Below are 18,714 nucleotides of genomic sequence, written 5' to 3'. Positions count from 1 at the left end.
CACATTTCGAGACTGTAACATACTTTTAAATGAAGCACTTTGTTTTCTCAGTTTAAAAGTGGTGTAAGTAACTGAAAGTTTTTTTCTGTGTAGAAATTGTGTTTATTTTTACTTCTGTGGGTCTGGCATAGTGTTTAAGTGTTTGTTACTGTGTTTCTGTCAAAAAAATAATTTTGTGGACTGGTTGTGTTTACCAGCTATTACTGCTAGTCTTCTGTGAGAAAGAGGTAACTGGTATCTTTTCTGCTTGAACATGAAATGCTGTACTCTTCCCACTGTCGGTCCTTCTTCCATCTACAAAAAATAAGCAAACAGCCTTTGCTACCACAGCAGGCTGTTTGCCTCAGCCACAGGGGGTTGACTCTGCTGTGGCCATTTGTTGTACCTCAGACCACTTATCTTCTACCCTGGATTCCCTCTGGTGTAACATCTGCATCCAATATGGACTGAGGGTTAGCCACATCCTATGCAGTTGTTGGGACCCCTCATTTGGCAGGAAGAACCACAGTTAAGTCATTCCTGGGAGAGGGAACAGGGAAGGTTTCCTGTTGTGTTAGAATGCTGTGCCATCTCTAGGGAAGCTGTCACTGTCGTTAGTAACACAGTTGGCCACAATTTTCCTGTCAAAAAGAAATTGAAAACCAGCCATGTATGTTCTCATTCTCAATTTCCTTTGGCTAGGAGTAGTTTACTGGGTCTGGCTCAGAGTTTAATTCAGGCTATTTTAATTCAGGCTATTGATCCTTCTTGCAGAGTTGTTTCTGGTAAAAGAAAGATGGATTCCTCATTCTCCTGAAGAGATTCAAGATTATGAATCTGAAGAGGAAGATGCAGGAATGGCTATAATTTTTTTCCCCTCAGTTTTCTGATTCAGACTCAGAGGAGAGCTATGTTTCTGATTCTTCCGGTTAGAGAATGTTCCAGTGTCTTTAGTGGAAACACTGAGGTTTCTTAGTCCCTCAGAAAATACAGTGAGTTGTTACAGAATGATTTTTCAGAACCAACACCCATTTCTCTTCTGTCTGCTTTAGAAGATGTGTTACTGCATGCAATTTTTTGATAGTCAGCCAACTGACACTAAAAAGGCAGACAGGAAGTTTAAATTTCCCAAGGCATACATTTTAATGCACTATTTCCAAACTTGACCCAGCAGCTATAGCTTTAGTTGATGCCACTGCTGCTAAACACCTAGTTAATTCCAGTCCTACCCTTTCTGATAAGGAATGGGAATTTATTGATATGTGTGGGGAAAAATATACTTCTGCAACTTTGATTTTTCAGAATTTTGAATTGTCAGGTTCGTACTACTTTTAATATTGTTTTGAATGTGCATATTTTTGCATTGTTTAAATTTGCTAAGTTTTATCTTTTGAATCACCTCACTGGCACTTTGTGTATTGAAGTGACTCCTACAAATATTGTAACCATTTTGTTGTAATTTTGTTTTGTATTTACCTTGTATTGTGCACTGGAGTTTTTCTCCCCGAGCCTCCACTGAAAATGGGCTGTGTTCAGCCTAGTGGACTATCCCGGTAAGCAAGTGTCAATAAATAATAAATATGTTTGTTTTGTTATTATAAAACATTCCTCATACTTTCACAATTTATCTGCATTCTCTTCTTGTGAGGAAAATATGCTTTAAATAAATTTTCTTCTGTTGCACAGGTCACGACACATTGTTTACAGTGTGTGTCTGTGTCTATTTTTTCCAGGCTTGTGACAGCTGGTACTGTTTTGTGCAAGTTTGCATGGCTGCATTCTCACAACCTCCCAGCTGATGGTGTTAAATAAGATTTTAAATTCTCTTTAGATAGAGATTGTGTTTGGTCCCTCTGCTGCAGAGGTGATCAAAATATGATGAGCCTGATTCAGGGAATCTCTAAGATTTTTTTCAACCCTCCTGTTCCAAAAAGTTCACAGGATTTTCTGTCTCCTCATTCAGTTTGGCAAAAAAAAGAAGACATTATTCTCTCAACAAAATACACATAAACAGACGTTTAAGAAGACATGGCAGGGGAATTCCAAAAAGAAGTCCTGAGCCTTCCAAAACCAAAGACAGTCCAAGTCTATGACTGTTCTGTGAACCCCTCCCACTGTGGTCCCTTCTTTTCTTTTGTAAAGTCTGAATGTCCATTTTTGTCTTTGGCAACAGATAGTTTCAGACAAGTGGGTTCTGAAAATCATTTGTAAGGTTACAAATGACAGTGGGAGGAAATTGCAACTTTCCAGGAGTCATTCCTCATCTTCCAGATCAGGCTGTTTTTGTCTTCACTTGTTCATCGCATGCTGTCCCATGGAGTGATAGAACCAGTTTCTTCTTCCAAGGTAAGGAAGGGTTTTATTTAAAGATTTTACTAATGTCAAAGAAAGAAAACTCTTGGAAACCCGTTCTGGATCACCTTTTGCTAAACCTGTTTGTGATTGTATCCAAAATTCTAAATTATGTTAATTCACAACCTGTTACTTCTTCATTTTTCAAGTTTCCTGGCAACACTAGAATTAAAAGATGCTTATTAGTTCATTCTCGTTCATCCAGACTTCAGATGTTTCTTAAGATATTGTGTGTCTGGATCACATTATTAGTACCTTTTGGACTGTCCAGCACACGAAGAGCATTCACAAAGTGTCTAGCTCCACTTATAGCTCATTGCAGGCTGTAGAGAATCCAGATTATTCCATATTTAGATGACTTGATTATCTTTGTGGATTCTTTTTCAAAGTCTCTGGAATCTTTCACTTGAGTGAGTGCTCTCTTAACACAAATTGGGATTCTAAGGGAACTTTCAAAAGTCTTTCTTGACTTCTTCTGGGATGCCAACTAGGAGCATCCATTCGAAGAGCTTTTCTACCACAGGAAAAACTATCAAGATTTATTTCTGAGGTTTTCTACTCAGACTTTGGTCATTGTGAGGAAATATTCCAAGATTGTGGGTCTCATGGCATCTTATGATTCTCATGATACCCTTGGCAAGACTCTACATGAAAGATACAGTGGTATCCAAAATCTTTGGTCCCAGCATTAACGCCCTTTATCTTTTCAAATTCCAGTGCTGGGATTTGTCAGCAGAGAAATCATTTGTTGGAGGCAACAAATATCCTTAAATCCAGGTCTTTCATTCTCTCTCCCTGCTCCAGTGCAGTCAGCCACCCCAAATGCTTTCAACTTTGCTTGGGGAATAATTTCGGGAGGGATAAAAGTACATAGTATATGGGACACAAGGACAGATGCAAGCACATAAATATCGGGAAGCAACTCTCTGAACCATCTTTGGTTCCCCAGGACCTCTTCACGTGGTTACAGCCAGTATCACAGTCATGATAAATCATGCAAGGGGGAACTAGGTCGTACACCCTTTGCAGACTAACTATATTAGCATGGGATATAGCTTTACAGCATAATTTCACTCTACAGACATCTTGTATTCTATCAGAACAAAATTGTGTGGCAGATAAGCTGAGCAGGACCAGGACAGACCTTCATGAATGGAACCTAGATCAGAGAGGTCTTCCAAGATGTGATCAATCTGTGGAGAATTCCTCAGGTAGACCTCTTTGCCTCTTGTCTGAACAGTCAACTGACAAGATTCTGTTCCATGCATGAAGGCTAGAAGACTCATACTTTTTCTTTTCTTTTCTTTTCCTTGGGTAGGAATGTTCATTTATGATTTTTCACTCTTTCCAGAAATATTCAGGGGACGTTTGAAGATTCAGAAGGAATCCCCCATGATCATTGTAGTGACTCCCTTCTGGCCCTGGCAACTGCGATTTTCCCTTATTTTAGAAATAGCCAGGGGCAATTGCCACAGGCTTACTCACAGACTGGATCTACTCGCACAAGAACAGGGATGTTTGATACATCCTGACATCAGTCAGCTTCGGTTAACTGCCGGAATGATGGGCTCTTAGTTCCTTTTAAGTCACCTATTTACTGAGTATGTGCGACAGGTACTAATGGAAGCAAGAAAGCCTGCTACTAGAAAATCATATATTAGCAAATGGAACAGGTTTTTAGTTGGTGTCAACAACATAACCTACTCCCGTTTATGGCCAGCTGTTCTCTGATTTTGCAATATTTGTATGAGTTATTATCCTATGGTCTGCCTTATTCCTCTGTCAGAGTTCATTTATTAGCCATTTCATCATATCTGCCCATGGATCCTCCTCTTTCAGTGCAGCCTCATGTCAAAGTCAACATGTTCATGAAAGGGGTTTTACATGAGAGACCAAGAAAACGGTGGCCTTTCCTTGGGATCTTAATTTTGTGTAGGAGAAGCTAACGCACATCTATTCGAACCAGCTAATCTGGCTGCCTTGAGGTTCTTAACATGGAAAACAGTTTTATTGCTTACTCTGACCTCTGAAAGAAGGGTATTTGTGCTGCAAGCTGCTGTTGTAAGTCAACCCTTTGTCATTTTCCATAGAGATGGCATTTCTTTGAGAAGTAATCCTCCTTTTATGCCTAAAGTGGTTTCAGAGTTTACTTTGACAATCTCCCCATTTTCTTCCCTGAACCTAAAAATGAGGGTGAAAGGATACTCCATACCTTGGATGTCCACAGACACCTCAAGTACTATCTTTTGCAGAACTAAATCTTTTAGATGCTTGGATCATTTGTTCATTTCTTGTGAATGTAAGAAGAAAGGACAACCTGAGTCAAAACAGACCATTTCCAAATGGTTGTCTAAGGCTATTGTCAAGGTCCACTCTACCAGGGCCTTGGCTTAATCTGTGGCTTTTTGGAAATGGTTGGATTCTGGAGGTATTCCAGAAGCTTCTGCTTAGTCCTCTGTACATACATTTACAAAGCACTATAAGCTTGATGCCTTCTCTAGGTCCAGATCAAGCTTTGCTAGAGCCATTCTTCAGGGGTTCTTGGACTCTTCTCCTTCCACCTCCCAAATGTAGTTAGCTGAGATAATCTACCCATGTAGCCAAGGCCACTGCAGCAGTGATCAGTGTGTTGACTATAGTACAGTTGCACAAGTTAAACTTACCATAACAGTAGATGTTCGAATGATCACTGCTGCAGTAGCCACGGTCTCTCACCATTTCCCTTGTTTTTTGGTGTGTTTCTGCCAGGGTGTGGACATTTTATTTTTTGTTCCAAGCATTGTTCTTTCAAGGCTCAGCCTCCTCTCTCTGCTGGCTGGAAAGCTCTGAAGAACTTTGTGCCCATATTTGTCTTTTAGTCAGCTCAACTTGAGCTGGCTGTCAGTTTGGGTGCCCTCAAACTTGGAAGCTGAGCGGCTTTTATATCATTGGTAGGATATAACCCATGTAACTAAGGCTACTGCAGCAGTGGTCATTTGAACGTCTACTCTTATGGGAAGTTTAACTTGCACAACTGTATTGCACCATCACTTTGCCTGAAATGCTGCACCTACCTTTGTATCTTCATAAAAGGGCATGCTTGTGTTCTATTTTCTGACAGTTATGTGAAGACAAACACACTGTAGAACATTGAACCCAGGACTGATCACTGCAGTATTCTAGTCATTTCCTTATTTCTGATATCCGTATTCCTCTCGTGTAACTTTGTTGTTGTACAGTTCAACCACACAGCAGTCCTTTTCCTCAATTTGTGTCCTACTCCCAACCTTTCCAGTTTTCCTGTCAGTCTTCTGTGTGGGATTGATTCAAAGGGCTTGCTACAGTCCAGGTAGACTACATCTACTGGTACCCTCCTGTCAAGTTCGTCTGTAACACAGTTGTAAAAGCTTAAGTTTAACTGACTTGTAGTCAGCTGAGGTAATCAAAAGGAATAAAGCCATGACTGTGCCTCTGGTGACTGTTGGAGCAGTTGGGGAGTGATGCACATGCCCATCTTGGGGTAGTGAGGCAGAAACAGCCAATGAAGGCACTTGTACCATCAGAAGAGGGTGTAGGATGCAAAAGACATTACCTAGGGCAAATGTTAGCCACACAAGCCCACTGATCTGTGGTAACTTTATAGTGGATGTACAATAACTTATACTCCTGTATGGAAAGCATTGTGATCCCTGCAGTTATGTAGTTTGCCTACTCATCCATTCATGTGTGGGGTTAGAGCTGTGGTAAATGTCCTTACAGCCTGCAGATGCAAGCAGTCCTCATGGCTACATGAATGTTGCCTCTCCCATACAGCTCTTAATTCCTTGGGTGTAAAAGACTGCTCACCTTGGAGGAACAATTTATCTCGAGTCCGACTGAAGATGCTTAATAGTCAGCAAGCATGGGCCAAAAACACCTAGAAAAAATCTGGCAAGTCCATCTGGTATGAAACTGTGTTGCTTGCAGTCATGGAGATTAGGATTCTCCAAGAACTCTCATCTGCATTCCCCTCAAGATTTTTACCATGTTTTTCTCCCCCTGACGTTGTTACCAGAGCTGTAGTCCCCTGAATGTTTCCTGTTTCTTGTTTCCAACCTTGTACAGCATTGCTTCATTTGTTCTTCAGTTCTTAGATATTTTTTTTCAATATATAGCAACCTTGTGCAGAAGTGTAAGGTAATGTGCTGTTATTTGGTGCTTTATTTTTTAGTACTGCAACATTTGAGTTTCTCTGCCAACTATTTAACTCCGAGTCCCTTAAATTGGCATTCTTCCTTGGCTGTGACTGAAAAAGATCCACATGGATTAGTCCACCACCCAGTTTAACAAACTTTTTTTTCCATGATCTGTTTCAGAGGAATTAAAAGAATACTTACCAGATGCATGAGGGTTAAATACAACCTATCAGGTCTTTGAGCTTCCCTCTCCATAAGGGCAGCAAGTTCATTTTTTTCACCTCCCCCTTTCTGTATTTGTCATTCCACTGCTTGCCCCTAAGCCTTTACTCACTTCCAGCATGATACTCCCCTGCTTTCATTTGTGAAAACTGAAACAAAATATTAATTTAGTATGTTTGCTTTTTCTTATTTTTCTGTTGTCTCTCTCCCATCTTTGCCTAGTCTGTTCATGTTTGTTTCCCTTCCTTCTTTCTGATGTGTACCTAAAAAAAATCCCTTGTTCCCTCTCCCATTAAGCTTGCACCTTAGTTGCACCACCATATTTATTGTACCTCTCCTAACCTTCTTGTACTGTACCTCTTTTCCACCTGTATTATGCCCTGTACCTTGTCCTAATTGCTAACTTCATATTTCTATATGAGGTATACTCTCTGACAACCAGCACATGTGGTTTCTTTTATAATGGTGACCAGGTCACAGTTTGTGTTGGCTTGCTGGCACCAGATAAGCATGCCTTAATCTGAAATACCTTTCTTATGGTAACACATCACTTTTACTCCATGTTTTGGTCGCTCATCATAACATCTTGCTGGTAAGAAGAGTGGAACTTAGTGCCTTGGAAATTGTTTGCATCTAAAACAAATGTGTAGAATTATACACAGAAACCTAAATATTGGCAGGAACTGGCACTGCACTGATTCATGTTTGTTTTTCTCTCCAGAGGAAACTGTCTTACTATAACTTTGACTTTGGGAGCTGGCCAGTAGATTTTCGCTGGGACGAGGTCAGTAGTGGGTGAGTAGTATGAACTTGTGTTGTATATTGCCATAGATGTAGCGTAAATGTATTGGTTATTCCTCCTCTCCTTTTATTTATACCATCTGCCTCACTTTTACCAGTATGGTTTCTCAGTAAGCATAAGATATTGAATAACTTGTTTCTCCTTTGTCTAACCTGTTTGCCATGTGTTCATACCTATCACTGAAGACTGGAGCCACCAGTAGAGTGGTGACAATCAGAGGCTATGTTTGGCTTGGGGTAACAGGAAGGAGATTGGTATCCCCTCTGTGGCAATGTAGGTGGTGAAATTGGTTAAGAGATTCTCTGTAAAGCAAGAGAGAGTGAGAACAGCGTATGTTTTTTGAATGATGGTATGTTAGTCAGAGGAAATGTATTTTCTGAGGAGGGGGGTTTAAGTAAAAAGGTGGGTAGAGGGCATTGAACTGGAGTGTTCTCATAAAGAAATCTAATGTGCCAAGTAAAATGAGACTTAAGTAGATACATTGACCAGGTGGCATACACAGACCTGTGAGTGTGCATTGTACAGATTTTACCACATCCCAAGTGGTGTTTCCGTTTGGCTCTTGTCTCGTAAGTAAGTGCCTTATACTCCCAGATGTTCAGTAATAACTGTACTATGCACACCCCCAGGTGCCTTATTGGGCTTGTAAAATGGGCAGCTGTAATTTTTTCCAGTTTGAATTTTACATTTAGTAGCTTATTTATAATAATTATTTGTAGTAGTTTAATGTCTTGTACTTTAGTGTAAAATTGTTCCTTCCACTATTTTAACTAATTGATTACTGTGCAGGGTTATAGCATTTTTGACTGTGTGGGATTTTGGTATGAAGTTTTACGGGTAGTCATTTAAATGACCTTTCTGTCAAACTGTTGTGTGATACCACACAACTGAGGGTGTAAACCGAGACCAGCATTACACAAGACCTCAGGTAAATCAGTCTGGTTGAGGAGACCTGCATATTAGTAGTACAATATTTCGCAAGCATGTGTAGTGTTTTCCAGGTACCACAGCCTCAAAAAAATTCACAAGCGCAGTCATTGTCATGGCAACTTGAACTGAGAGACCCAGTGACATATACATATCTCACAGTAGACACTTGGCATCAAGCCTGTGATTATTGGATCAAATGTACTCTACCTCAGTGCCCTTGAGGCTAAGGCAGTCTCAAAGTTGAGAATGAGGCTTCGTCATCATCTTTGCTGCCTCAAACTGCTCCACGGATGGTGTCTGAGATGTTGGCTTTTGAGTTATCATTCCAATGTCTTCCTGTAGGTAGTCCACCTTCTCTGTCTACAGGCTTCCATCCTCAACTCTGCCCATTTCCCCTGCAGATGGGATCATATCCAGTGACCAAGGCTGCTTCCTCATATCTAGCAGAGGTTGTCACTGCTTTTCTGGTATTGGGAAGCATCATTGTATATCCACATAGAGCTGAAATGCAGGCCTCCTTGGGATCAGCTTCACCTCATGGCTTCCTCCCATCGTGCATCCTTGCTCATAGTTGATCTGTGAGCCTTAAAACTTACAATTCTCATCAGAGACACCCTTCCTGACATACAAAAAAAAAGGATGTGTAACTGGAAGCACATAGTCTCCCATTAGGAGTCCCTTATGTCTGAAACCAACCCGGAAGATAGAAATGGATTCCCCCAGCCCATCCTGAAGACTCCTCCATTGGTGAGCTCCTAGATCTTATGTGTTTGAGGGGATTCTGGCCCACTGACCCTACTCAAGATGAGGTGGTACTTTGTTGAAGCTTGTGATTTGACTCCATCTACTTTCTTGGGTGGTCCCTTCAGCTGATAATTGATGTAGTGGAGAGGAGGTCAAGAAAGGTTCAGACACACGAGGCACCACACAGACTGGATAAAATCCTTAGACCTCCCAAGGAACAAGCATCATTGTGCAAAATACACCTTGGTAGACTGTCATCGTATTGGCAGCAGCTAAGAGAGAACTTGACTGATTCAGCTTTCTAGCCATGCTACCAACAAGGAATTCCAGGTGATGTATTGTAGGTTGGGGAAGTGGGCATATGCTTTGGGCACTTTTACCTTGAGGACCCTGAACTATGTTACCCTTATGAATAGATTCCAGAGAGTCTAGCTGAGCAAGCACTAGACACTCTGAAACTTCCCCTGACATCAGAGTCTATTAAGCAATTAGAAGCAACCCTGGCAACCATGTCAAATATTACCAACTTCTTCATGCAACTCATGCACAATGCAACAGATGGAGTGGCCGGAGCATGTGTGGTGATGAGCTGTTAAGTGTGACTGATCCTGTGTGTCCACTTCAGGGCACCCCCTGTGATGGATCTTCACTGTTTGGTTCATCAGTGAAGAAAAGAATAGAGAAGTGCGAATAGGACAGCAAGGCTTTCTCTGCCATTGGAAAGAAGTTTGAAGTTCCTTAAAGAGCATACAGTAGAAACTAGGAGGAACACCTTCACTGTGGCTCGTTAAGTTGAGACCTCAACAGTATGAACATTTTCTTACAGGGGTGGTCCCAGCAGATACAGCTCTTTCAGTGGATGCAGGCCCAACGCTGGAGGTGGTCTGCAAAATCGGGGATATTGTGACCTCTTTTCATACAGGTAGCCACGTTGTCTTTGAGGGGCTGCCAGACTGCTCCCCTGTGGATGCACTTTGGGGTTATCTGCCCCTTTACTCAACAGGATGGCAGGCTATCACACAGGACAAATGGGTCAAAGGGGTTAATACACAGAGGCTATTCATTACTATTTTTTATGATGACATCCCCAAGCACAGTACAACCACTGCCAGATGTCTGATCTAATCAGCCTAAGGCAGCAGTAAAAAAAGATTAATGAATTTATCTTCAAAAGAGCCATCCAGGATGTTTCACCAGACCAGAGAGAGTTGGGTTTTTATTCCAGTTACTTTTTGGTTCCAAGGAAGAATCGGGACGTCAGCCCTTTAAACAAATGTGTATAAAAACAGTTTATAATGATCATGATGCAGTTAATTCTGCCCTGTCTCAAGGAAAACGACTGGATCTAAAACATGCTTACCTTCTCATCAGATTTGCAGTAGAGTCAAGGAGGTTCTTTTACTGCTGGATAGGAGACGATCATTACAAATTCTGAGCCTTATTCTTTGGTGTCACCACAGCCCCCGGGGTGTTTAACAAATGCATGGCTGTCTTAGATGGCCCATCTATGTCTCCAAGGATACAGATTCTTCCTTTATCTTGAGCGTCTCCTAGCTGCCCCCCTCAAAGGAGTATGCATACATTTCCAAAAGTCAAACCTTCATCAAGCTCAGAGGATTATTTTCTTAATCTGTCATCTGGACACTTCTTTGTCCAAAGTTTTTCAACCAATTGACAGCATTCAGTCCTTGAAACAAACAGTGAAAACTCTACTTCAGACTTCTTCCCCCATGGCAGCTTTAGTTATCAGAGTGTTGGGGCTGATGTAATCATTAATTCTAGTGGTACAGTTTGCACTCTACCCTGTAAGGATTCTTCAGTGGCTCCTTCATGCGTTGTGGTCTCAATGTGTACATTCTTTATCCAGACTGATTATCATAACCAATTCCTAAACAAAGCCTTTACAGTGATGGCTGGATTTTCTGATGGTCTACTACTTCTGCCATCTCTAGTGGTAGTTGTGACCATGGACACATCCTCCCCCCTGGCAGAGGGGCATTGCAGTGGGAAGATAGCCCAAGGTCTCTGGATGGACAGAAGCCAACATTCATGTCAGTGTCCTAGAGTTGAGGGTGAACCTTTTTATGTTGCACAAACATTTGGATTATCCTCCTCTGGGTGTGATTCTATCCAAACAGACAGCAGGACAGTAGTTTGGTATATTAAACGAGAAGGAACAAGATCCTACCCCTTATGTGAGGAAGCATTGAGTGTTTGGTAGTGGGCAGTTACCTTGTACAACTTTCCCACAGCAACACACATCCTGGGAGTTCTTAGTTGTCTTACAAACAAGCTCAGTAGATCCCTTCATATGCCTCACAAATGATCCCTTAAACCAGCAAGAGATGACTAGATTTTCAGTCACTGGGGGTGTTTCCTGCTGCAGCCCATTTTCCACCCCATGCAACAGCAAGTGCAGTAGTTACTTTGCCATGATCCCTCCCTCAGGGACATTCACAGAAGGATACTATATCCCAGCAATGGCTCCCGATCTTCCTTATGCCTTCTCACTCTTGCCCCTAATCCCTAGTTCATGCTGAAAGTGATAAAGTGCAAAGTCTCATCTTGAGGTTGTCTGTCCCTTTACCCATGGTCTCATCTGAGGGCACCCCCCCCCCACCTTGGTTCTGGATCCGGAGTAGGTTCTTCTCTCACAACACTGTGGGAAGCCTCATCTTAACCTGCAAAACCTGAAACTAACTGCTTGGTTTCTCAAATTCCAGTAATAGCTAGTGACAAGTCTGACTTCGGAGGTGGTCAGGATCTTAACAGCCTCCCAGCAGCAGTTTACTGGAAAGACCTTCCATGGTAAATAGAAGAGGTTCATGTTGTGAGCCTCCTTTTAAACTGTCGATCCCTTCTTGCCTCCAGTTGCAGACATTCTCCACTTTCTAGCTGGCTTATTCGACTCCAGGTATGTTCTTCCCACAGTGAAAGTATAACCAGCAGCAGTCTCTGATTTTCATGTAGGCCATGAGGAATGCTTTCTCGCCTCGCATAAACATTGTAAAACCTTTCTCAGAGGAACCTTTTTGCTCAGATCTCCCATCAGAGAGTTGGTTCCCCCTTGGAATGTAAATCTAGTTCTAGATGTTTACTCACTGAAGAAGGCTATTACAGCCAAAACCGGTTTGGGGGCAGGTAGTTGGGTTTATTTCCCTCTACCTTGTTATGTCATTTTTATTATTTAAATAATATTGTGGATTTCCACCTTTACTGCTGGCTTTACTAATGTGTAGAAATTTTAAGCAAACATCCATTTGAACCAGCTGCTTCTGCCTCATTGAAGTTTCTTTTCTGGAAGTATGACTTTTTGGCAACTATTACTTAATCTGGAAGGGTTTTGAAGCTTTTAGGTGTTTTTGTTATCAGCCCCTCCTTCCCAAGGTATCTTCTGAATCAACCATGTAGAAACCCAATCAAGTCCCCCCCCAAGTCATTCAAACAAAGGAAAGTACATTCTCCATACTTTGGATGTGCATAGACAATTACAGTTTTACCTTAACAGAACCAAAACATTTCAGAAAGATTCACAAGTAACTGTTTTCTTTGGATCTAACAAGTTAGGACAAAAAGTTTCTAAGGTTACCCTTTCTAGGTGGCTCTCAGAACGAATTACTTCATTTTATCCTCAAGCAGACCTTTACCAAGCAAACATAGAGCTAATTTATCCAGGGCAGTAGCAACTTCTTCGGCCTTCTTCAGTTGTTTCTGAATAGATGATAATAGTGCAACTGCTATTTGGTCTTTCATGTGAGCATTCTTTAACACTACAAGTTGGATTACATTTCCAGGTCTAGGGCATCTTTTGCTGCCCTTATTCTGAAAGGCCTTCTGTTATGATGCTGTCCAGGGTGTTGTGTAGCTTTGGATTCTGACCCACAGGTCAGATCAGATAGACTGAATAACTAGGATATGAAAATTATATACTTCATAACACTAGATTCTTTCCTTCATGTCTATCAGGTATGATAACGCACCCTTCTTTCCCTTTCCTTGCACTTATAAAGCTTGAATAATTTGTACATTTCCTTGATAGTTTAAAGTAAAGGAATGCTTATTCTACCCATACGAGATTTGAGGTAACTGGGAACACTAATGTGCCATGGAAGTTACAAATTCATAAAGGAGTTCAAGGGTGGAGCATTTAGTGCTGCTGAGTTGGATCCAACAAGATACTTGAAAATGCACCAGCTGTATTGGACCAACATGAATGAAAGGCTGTAGTGTTATGATAAGTGCATAAATTTTGTTTTTATTTACTCAGCTGTACTTTATTCTTGAAGCAGCAAAGAGAGGGAGCAGATATCCAGCCCATAGCCCACCAGTTCCTTCACTGACTTACACAGGGTGTTGAGGAGAGGACATAAAATTTATAAAGCCAACAAAGAGAGAAGAGTCTTATGCAGTACATTTCAAATAAATGTAAACATTTCTGCTTCATCAGGTGGTAGCCAGCCACTGCTATATTTATTCTAGATTGTTAAACAGTAGAAAAGCTAGGTGACTTGCTTGCTTTTCAGGTTATGAAAAACCCAGTCCCATCTGACCTTGCTTTCTTTGCAAAATCCAGTGGCTCTACCAGCAGCCACACTAGAGACCTAAGTCTACGTCAACAAATAAACAAGACTCATTGGAACAACATGTTCTTAACTTAAGTAATTTCTTGCCTATGAAATAAGTGACCATTACAGGTCAAGTAAAGCTATACATCTGAAGTAGTTTGCTTCATTTGGTCTTCAACCTGTGGGAATACGGATCCATATCGGATCCGAGCTGGCAAATGTTAGTAGCATAAGCTCCAGACTCCTCCCCTTACCCATAATACACCTCCACTGCCTTCCATCACCAGATCTCATTCGCCGCGATTTGTAATACATCGTATCTCCAGAGCTCCAGCTAGCAGTGGGTGATTTCTTACTGTAAGTGTTCAAAACTTCTGTTCTTTTAGCCGTTTCAGGTTAGTGTAGGTACCCTAACAGTCCTGCTAGATTTGGGAGGGAAATGCTATTAAGTGCTTGAATAGAAGGAAGCAATGGTTTCAGTGTGTCTACTTTTAAGGTGTATGCTTGGCTAGGCATCTTATGGTTCTTGTGATCACTTGCCTAGTGTTGTTCCATTATTCCTAACGTGTCTTTTTGTTGTTCAAGTCTGGTTCTACAGTTTGTCATGTTGCACTCAAACTGTGCAAGCTGCACTAATTGCTGGTTGATCTTGGAGTTTCCTTTCAGATTAAGTAACAGGTGCTCCAAAGCCCTGCATGGACAAATATTGAGAAACAACAGGAATTTGTGTCCTTACTTCTCAACAGATCCAAAAGGGTATGCTGAACTCTCAGACCTGGAGCATAGATATGAGCCTGATCCTTTGCTGTGTGTGCTTTTATGTAATGTACATTATTTTAAGTATATTTTATGCACATTTTAATTTTATGTAAATTGTTCCCCATTCAGAAATGTGCCGAATATGTAAATATTATCAGTTGCACACAACATAAGCAATTTACAAATTGTCCTCACGTGCTTGGCACTTCTACATCACCTCACTGTGGAATAACATGTTTTTGTAATACAGATTTAACACTGATAAATTTGTATAATATCCTTAGTGCAAAGTGAAGATCATATGGCTACAGTCCTAGCTGTGCTGTTTCAGTATACCTTGAGTATTTCCCATGGCTACAGTCCTAGCTGTACTGTTAGTGTGCTGGGGCTATGTTCTGTGACTACAGTCCCAGCTGTGCTGTTACAGTGTATTGGTACCATGTTTTGTTTCTACAGTTCTAGCTGTGCTGTTACAGGATACTGGGACCATGTCCTGTGGATGCAGCCGTAGGTGTGCTGGGCTGTTAGTGTATCAGAAGTATGTCCTGCGGCTATAGTCCCAGCTGTGCTGTTACAGTATACAGTGAGTATGTCATGTGGCTGCAGCCCCAGCTGTGCTGTTAGTGTGCTGGAACCATGTTTTGTGTCTACAGTTCTAGCTGTGCTGTTACAGTGTTCTGGGACCATGTGCTGGGCTGTTAGTGTTACCAGAAGTATGTCCTGTGGCTATAGTCCCAGCTGTGCTGTTACACTATACAGTGAGCATGTCCTGTGGCTGTAGCCCTAGCTGTGCTGTGCTTTTTAGCATACCAGGAACATGCCCTGTGGCTACACTCCCAGCTGTGCTGTTACAGTATACTGGGAGCATGCCACTTCTGTATTTAGCAAAAACACTCCAGTAATAAAGCTTGTTGAAGTACCAGTTCATTGAAAGAGGTCACTGTGGTCTGTGTGGTTTGGGTTTTGCCTTTGCCCTGAGGTTCATCAGCCTCCGAGTTGATTATATTAAACCCTCTTCATGGAGTGCATGTGCGGGCTTATTGAAAAGCAAGCAGTGTTTTGATAGAGTAGCATTTAATGGAATTGCTTTCCATGAAATGACATGGACTTGTGGTATACTTGTTAGTGATTTCTCTGCAGTCATGTCGGGCATCATTTCTTGCTTGTACTTACTAGAGTTTTCCATTTAAGCCCCACACTCCACAGATGGGAGTAAAGGCATAGCAAAGGAAATGCCACTATAATTTGACATTTCTAAAAACAGCACACACACGGGGTGGCAGTGACTCAAGTAATGTATCTTTACTTTTTTGTTTGGGAGTGATGATATGGGGTTAAGTTAGGTTTTATTTCAAACTTGGATACTGGCTGGGTGTGGAAATTGAACAGAGAAAGAGCTAAAGATAGTTTAATTTCACAGTGTGATTAAGATTTTGTATCCCACTAGGGCAACTGCTTTTCATATTGAACTATTTGCCTGTACTTGGTTTTAAACTTTGCTCCTTATTTGTGAAAGGTGCTCATGATCGTAATGTTACTTTGTGCATGCAGTTGGCCATTTGATACATACAGTTGACTGCTGTGGTTTTTGAATCTGGCCCTGTTTTTTCTTGTGCTGATTACATCTGTTGTACTGGTTATAACAAAAAGCTGTGGAGATTTTTATTATCCTCAATTGTGTTGCTTTTACCTAATGTTATATCTGCTTTACTTTTTGATCAGCAAAGGGCAGAAGTATTCCAAGGCTGGAGTGTCCCTTCTAAAACCTGAGCGCAAACACCGGGGTGCCACAGACAGTGTGCTGAGTACAATCAAGAAACTGCCATGCCAGATCATCGGGTAAATTCATGCTGAATTTCACAAGTTATAATGATGTGTGGATTAGGCATTCAGTAATTTATACAGTCATGCTCAAGTGAGCTGTTCAGTACAGCACTGACCTGTAATGTGATTGAAAGGTGGTATTTGCTCTGATAGTACCATCTTTTCAACTTTTCTTCAGTTTGCATAGTTTACTTTTGATTTTTTTTTTACTTTAGCTAGGAAGTTCAATAACCAGAAGACTTCATTGTAGCTCATGTTACAGTTGTGTAACTTCAAGGAGATGCATTACACTGTATTCACACTTTTTGGGGGGGGGGGGGGGGGGATGCATGACCAAGGTGTGGATTCTGCTTGCTTTTGTGAATCTTGTTGATCATTGCATGAGAGCTAGGTGGACCTTTTGTGTTTAGTATTGCATTAGGAAATTATCTCAAACTTGTCTGCCATAATGTGTGGGTATCATTTTAATACATGTATAACAATATTCAATTTTGCCATCGGTTCTAGATTATTTAAGATAATAAGTAATTGCTATTAATATTATATTATTAGTGTTTCTTTTATGCAACGAAATAATTTTATTTGTTGTAAACTTTTTTGTTATTCTATCACTTAGACTTGCATGCAGTTAAACGTAAAATAAAGGAATGCTTTTTTTTTTTGTTTGTTTTTTTTGTTCTTTTTGTTTAGTATAGGACCTGTTAAAATGTGACACTGCCTTACCTGAAGTGCAGACAGTTTGTGTTCAACTGTAAGGTTAAAGTTGTTTGGTGCCCTAACAATACAGAAATGGTGCAAGTTACAAGGACAGTCTGGGAAATGGTTGGTAACTACACCCTTGAGCTCCTGCAGATTTTACTTGAAATTTTTAAGCAAATCGTATTGTTGGACTTCTACAACTTCAAAATTGGATGCATCTTAATTCCTTACACAGCTTTCTGTGAATCTCATCTTAATCTCCAATTCACATGTGGTGGACAGTTTCACATTGAGAACATGCACATTGTGTCATTTTTTTCCCTAGAGCTAGCCCTAATACTTGTAGAGCATACCTGTTAAATGTCCCTGATTCTCAATGATGACTTTGATATGGGCTCAACTGTTTGCGTTTCCACCTCTAAAATCTGTGAACTTTTTGAAAAGATAACTGGTTATAGTAAATAAGTAATGCAATCATTGTAGTTAGAGTTCTCTTACTTCAGAAAGTGCATGCAGCTCAGTTCCTCTAAGATTGCCAAGTTTCCACATCAGTTTCTGAAGTAGTACCAATATTTAAAGTGACCCTGAGCTGGGGCCTTTGTCCTAGATTATTTTTGGTTTTGCCCGTGATTTTTGTAACATTACATTAAGAGCAGTGTCCATTCCGTGTGTATTTTAATACTGCTATCAAACAAATTGGAGAAAATTGTAAAACATTTCCCACATGAAGCCGCAAAGAATGAACTTGGATACCTGATAAAAGTTAAAATTGTCCTTATTTTTGTCTGATTTCTCTCAAGGCAAAAAATTGGGGACCAGTGTAAATCAGTGTAGTAAGACCACAGAGAGGCAGCATTGTGGAGGCAAGTTTGTCCGTCGCGGTAAAGAGTGCAAAAGGTAAATAGAAGGAATCCACAAGTAATATTTTAGCTAATAATTCCTTCAGTTCTTGGCTCTGCAGTATTTTGTAATTTTTGGATAATGTCCATATGAAGGAACATTTAACCAGCCCTAATTTTTCTAGCAGTGACTAACCATTCCTGGTAGAGCTAGGTTGCTTGCTTACTGAGATTTCAAGCTGTGCCCCAAGGGGAACAGTTTCAGTGGTTCATGAGGTAGCAGAACTGCTTTAATACCAGGAAGATCCAAAAAAAAATGTTCTGTTCTTGTACTGCCGGGTTTGATTCACAGGTTCAGTCAAAGAAAAACAAATCATCATAGAAAATCAAAAGCATTTGAACTTTGCACAGCAAAAACTGGATATCATAACACCACTTCTTTGGTGTAGAGCATTAAAAACCTGACTTCATTTAGTAGCTTGATGGAGGAAGCCAGAGGATCTGAAGTCAACAGTACACTAACCAAATAAAAAAAAAAAATCGTTACCCTATAGATAAATTCCACTGTTAGATTCTAGGTCAATACATTACTTTTGTCTAATTATTTATGTTTATTGACATTTGTTGACTGGGAAAGTCCAACCGGATAATTTTATCTGTTTTCAGCTGAAGCCCAGAGAAAAAAGCCCCACAAATAAAATAACAGAAAGTACAGACATCACAGTACAATATACTATAAATACATACATTAATACAAATATTAATGCAGACCATTTATTTTGAGTAGTTTTACAAGTTTCTAATAAAATCCCATAGTAATATTTACAATTAAGTTTGTACTACTA

The 18,714-nt window shown here is 40.6% G+C and overlaps 1 protein-coding gene across 1 annotated transcript in view; it reads left to right on the top strand.

Moving 5' to 3' along the window:
• ABHD16A (abhydrolase domain containing 16A, phospholipase) overlaps nt 1-18,714 on the top strand; it is a 527,648-nt gene that overhangs the window by 144,687 nt on the left and 364,247 nt on the right. The window contains exons 6-7 of the mRNA XM_044083280.1: nt 7,429-7,502; nt 16,230-16,346. Coding sequence (XP_043939215.1) covers nt 7,429-7,502; nt 16,230-16,346 — 191 coding nt within the window. The remainder of the gene's footprint in view (nt 1-7,428; nt 7,503-16,229; nt 16,347-18,714) is intronic.

This window comes from Protopterus annectens, chromosome 9.part0 (genome assembly GCF_019279795.1).
Source record: "Protopterus annectens isolate FY-2018-M chromosome 9.part0, PAN1.0, whole genome shotgun sequence".
NCBI lineage: Eukaryota > Metazoa > Chordata > Ceratodontiformes > Protopteridae > Protopterus > Protopterus annectens.
This window is presented reverse-complemented; position numbering and strand designations above follow the sequence as displayed.